Source organism: Cibotium barometz, chromosome 2 (genome assembly GCF_041138505.1).
Source record: "Cibotium barometz isolate CiBa-2024 chromosome 2, ASM4113850v1, whole genome shotgun sequence".
Lineage (NCBI taxonomy): Eukaryota > Viridiplantae > Streptophyta > Polypodiopsida > Cyatheales > Cibotiaceae > Cibotium > Cibotium barometz.
In genome coordinates, this window is record NC_141047.1 from 10,404,548 (window position 1) to 10,409,508 (window position 4,961).

General features: G+C 43.6%; 1 protein-coding gene across 1 annotated transcript; it reads left to right on the forward strand.

The window, feature by feature from the left end:
• Positions 1-4,176: 4,176 nt before the first annotated feature.
• Positions 4,177-4,623, forward strand: LOC147640625 (uncharacterized). Its single transcript, XM_086810774.1, has one exon. It carries the CDS (start codon positions 4,177-4,179, stop codon positions 4,621-4,623), a length of 447 nt encoding a protein of 148 aa, XP_086666900.1.
• The last annotated feature ends 338 nt before the right edge of the window (positions 4,624-4,961 follow it).

A 4,961-nucleotide genomic window follows, 5' to 3' on the forward strand; every position in this document is an offset into this window, starting at 1 on the left:
ACACAAAGATCATCTAAGAAGGCATTTAAAAGGTGTAGATTACATCGCATCTCATTTGAAAGGATTCAATGAGATGCGATATAATCTACACCTTTCAAATATTTTTTGTAAACACATCAAGTGCTCGTCCCAAGACGAATGAACACAAAGATCATCTAAGAAGGCTTCACAAAAGTCCCTTAGATATTCCTTAAAGGCTGTGTTTAGGAATGTTGCAGGTGCATTGGTCAAGCCAAAGGCCATGATGCGAAAGGCAAACACTCCAAACTCTGTTATAAAAGATGTTTTAGCTTGGTCCTCTACTGCAATTGTGATCTGATTATAACCAGAGTACCCATCTAAAAAGCTATAAGCCTCCTTACGTGCAACTCTTTCAAGTACATGTTCAGAATACGGCAAGGGGAATGATCTCTTCTGGTGGCTGCATTAACCTTTTTGTTGAGATCAATGCACACTCTGAGTTTCCCATTCTTCTTTAGTACAATGACTATTGGAGAAACCCATTCTGAGTGCTCAATAGGGTATACGAATCCACATTTTATAAGCTTTTCAATTTTCTCTTGTACAATCTTTGCATACTTAGGATTCATTGGGTAGGGACGTTGCTGGACTGGTTTAGCAGTGCTAATCATTGGAATTGTGTGTTGCACCACAGAGGGTGGAACACCCTTCATATCATGATATGTCCGAGCAAATATGTCCTTGAATTCTTTAAGAAGCCTCTTAAGTGTAGCTTCTTCCATCTTGGTGAGGTCTTGAGAAATAAAAATTGGTTTAGACTCCTCACCTAGATCTGCTAGTTTTATCTCCTTAACTACCGCCGGGCCATTGTAGACACCGCTACTCCCATCGTAGACACCGCTACTCCCATTGGTAGGCGTTTGTTGGCTTTTGTGTAGACGACTTTACGTTCCCCCATGGTAAACGATTTGAAATGCTCGGGTGTGGGGTGTAAGTCTACCGGTTCTTGTTGTGCCATGCTTTTTTCTTTTAATTCCGCATCCTTTTGTTGCTGAGCTAACTCTCGGTTTTGATGCCTTCTTACAGTACGACTTAGTTTCGGCTTCTCTTCGATTCCTAATTGGGCGATGTCATGAGGTTGCGGGATACACCACATGACACTTTGGAGGTGTTGTCCCCAATTATCCACTAACTTCCGATGAGCGTCATATGCTCCTACATAACTAAGCCATTCTGCAGTGGATCTCTCTTTGTTTATTCTAGTTGGTACATTAGCTCGACAGAGTTGTCGCTTATGTCTCGTCTTCTTTTTACCTAGTTTTTGATTTTTGTTTATATCAGATTCGGACTCACTTGATCGATCTTCACTTGTGTCCCCCTCACTTGATCGATCTTCACTTGTGTCCCCCTCACTCTCGGATGAACTGCAAGAGGTTACTGTCCTAGGCCTTGAGCACGTAGCTTTCACACCTCGGTGAATATTCGATTCATACCCCCTATCAGGCTCAGAGTCAATTTCTTCTTGAGATTCAGACTCGGAGTCGCATTGGTCAGAGTCTGCTACTTTCACAGTGTCACGGGAGTTTGCCACTTTCTTGCCATCAGGAGTCAAGTGCATAACACCTATCATGTTTACTGGCACTAATGGTGGCATATCTTGCCCCTCAGGCGTTACCCAACTTGTGCCTCTATTTCCCCATGTGTCTATGGTGGCTGCCGCTAGGTTACCCAATCCACGTTATCCAACTCAGTCATGCCCTGTAGAACATCCATATAAGGAGAATCTTTCCCATCATCAGTCTTTTTTTTGCATGTATAGCAATACTTTAATGGGGCTGAGTGAATAGTGGTATCCAATTAATTATCGATGATAACCTTGCTTCCTAAAGGATGCGCGCGACCATTCTCAAGATCAACTCGAATGACAGAGTCCTGGAATTGTAGGTAGACAGTTTTTCGACTAGTCATGCACCATTTGTGCTTCCCTCATGAAGGGACGTCCTAAGATCATTTGATATGACATAGGATGCTTAGAGAAATCCATTACAATGAAGGCATGTCTTACCTTGTATCCCAGAACCTTGATCTTATAAGGTCCCTTAGCATTCCAATAGGTTTAGCTATAGTTCCGTTTGCCATCTTAACCACTATGTTTATGACTTCTAGGTGAGGTCTTCCCATAGATTCCCAACAATTTTTAGTCACAATGCTCACTCCAGCACCACCATCAAGGATTCTCTTTAGAGTCAATCCCTTGGTAGTAATGGGGAGGGTTGCATTAGATTCGTCACACCTTCAAGTACTGTCCCAACTTGTTAACAGGTATTTCAACGACCGAGTCCCCATCTAGGTTGGACTGTATATCCAAATGTTCCTCCTCATCTTGAAGCGTGTCGGGTCTTTCCATATTTGCAAATTGTGGTAACCCCACCTTCAGTTCTCCATTGAGAAATGCCTGAAGAAGAGCTAAGAATAGCTCAGGATCTCCGTATAACTTGGATATGATCGTGGTTCTGATTTCAAAGGACATGAAATCCATTAGTTTGGACACATTCAACGGTACTTTTCGAGATATCGGCCCCTGACTAGGGGCTGGTGAAGATGGAATCACTTCCTCTTTGATGGGGTCAGGCATTCCCTCACTAAACATTCTTTCAAGCAAGAAGGGTGTCTGTCCACTTCTTGATGTCCTATCCTCACTTTCTTCCCGAATGATACTAGGTATAGCTAGCGGTTTATGGCTCCTATGAGGCTGAACTTGTGTAGGAAACAGTGTGTCTGGAATCTTGATTTTTCTACAGTCTGGCTCCAGTTCTCTTTGTGTTTCTTCAACCAAACCCCTTAAGTGTTGCACTCATTCAATCTCCTCTACTGGGTTTGGGTAAGTTCCAATCTTTTTCTTGAGGGTTTTTGGCCCATGTGGCTTGTCCTTGGGAGTCACAGTTAGTCTGGGTAGCCGAGGGGGCATTATCTGACTTGGTTGTGGGGCTGGAGGAGTTTCCTTTTGTTTCCCCTGATTTATGTATTTGCTTGATTCTCCTTCGTTGAACTCCCGAGTGGGTTCCTCCCTTAAAGTAGTGGCTTTGGTCCCCATGGTTCCTATTGAGAATCAGAATCATCTTCAGGATCATTCATATACACGGGGTCGTCTCCTGTCCCTATATTAGTCTTTGAACTAGGTTTGGAGCTTGTGGCATTAAGCGATCTCTTTCGTCGCGTTTTCTTTTTATTTGCTCGAGCAATTGATGCAGTATCCCTCTCTTCAAGAATGTAGTTTTGATTTTGAAGCATTGACCGTGTGACTACATTCGCAAGTACAACATGTGTGGTTCTTAGTGCCTCATTAGTGACCTCAACCAAATTCAATGGCGTAATCTTGGGTGCACTCAGATTATGTGAACATTGAGCAATCAAATGATCTATGCCACAATGATTACATGTAAGTACCGGAAGCTTGAAGTACAGTACAACACATACAACAACCTCTTTGTGGACCTAAAGAACCTTCAACGACATATGATCCGATTCTATAAGGTTTCACATCAAGGTTGGGTTTGACATTTATCGTTTAACTTGTAAATTTACCTTATCAATAACATGAATTACATGTGTTGTGGCTTGGTTTATGTGATATGTAGAATTGGAGGGAGTCCTATCGCTTATACTGAAGTTGGATGAGGCTCAACTAGTAAAAGGGAAAACATTAGAGCGAATGGGAGTCACATATATGAATGAAGCAATGGCATATGCAAACATAGAGAAGTGGAATGGAAGTTCAAGAGCAGGCCATGTCTCATGGCATGCCACAATGGCAAGACATGAGAGACGTTGGGTTACACATGTCTAATTTGATGGTTTTGTAATTTTTGGCCAGTTTCAGACTATCTGAACACATTATAAGTGACTTTATATAAAGGTGTAATAGTGTCATTCATTCTCATTTCTATATTTTGACTTCACTTTTTGCCATGGGTCGCACGAAAAACACTACACGTAAGCATCCACCATCACCTCATCATCCTCCACCGACACCACCACCTCCACCTCCACCTCCCTCTCCCCCTCATCCGGACACCACTGACCCAACCGCCACCACCACTGACCCTGATCGAGAGACAGGGAGTGATGTTGACCCTAATGGAGTGCCATGGGCTGATATTCCTATCGCCTCAATACGTTCCACAAATGGGGGGAAGAGCTTGCATACATCGAGGAATGGGTCCGTTGCCAACACGAGAAGAGGTGGCAGCAATAGAAACAACGAAAGCAGCAACAACAAAAGCAGCAGTTGGTGAAGGAGCTCCATCATCCTCTCGGCGTAAACATGCACAACATTGGAGTGCTCATGCACGTCCTCCTCGACCACCCGCAAGAAACCCTCCTCCTCGTGCCCCCAGGAGGAAACAATGCAATGGCATGGCAGCTCTAAAGGAGATTCGGAGGTTCCAGAAGAGTGTCGACCTCCTCATCCCGAGAGCTCCTTTTGCATGTCTTGTCAAAGAGGTACTATACGATTTAGGGGGCCGAGACATGAGGATGCAAAGCCTTGCCTTGGCTGCAATCCAAGAAGCAGCGGAGGCATTTTTGGTCACCTTGTTTTTGAAGATTCTAACCTGTGTGCAATCCATGCAAAGCGGGTCACAATCATGTGTAAATACATGAAGCTGGCACACACCATTCGACGTGAGAATTGTTGAAATATACAAGTGAATAGGGTGTGTGCGGGAACAAGCCCTTGGTTAGAGGCTGTAAAAGAGGATGTGTAAATGTGAACCTGTGAAAAGGTGAGAAGAATCTACTGGGAGAGAATAAAGGGTAGCATGAGAAGATTTAGGAAGTGTGGAGATATTCTGGGAGATATTCTGGGAAAAGTGAAGAGGTGGAGAGAATCAAGCAAAAGAGGTGGAGATATTCTGGGAGAGGTGGAGTGAATCAAGGAGAAATCAGTGGGATTTGATGCTTGGATGTAAACTCTATAAATTGAGACATTGCCCTAATGA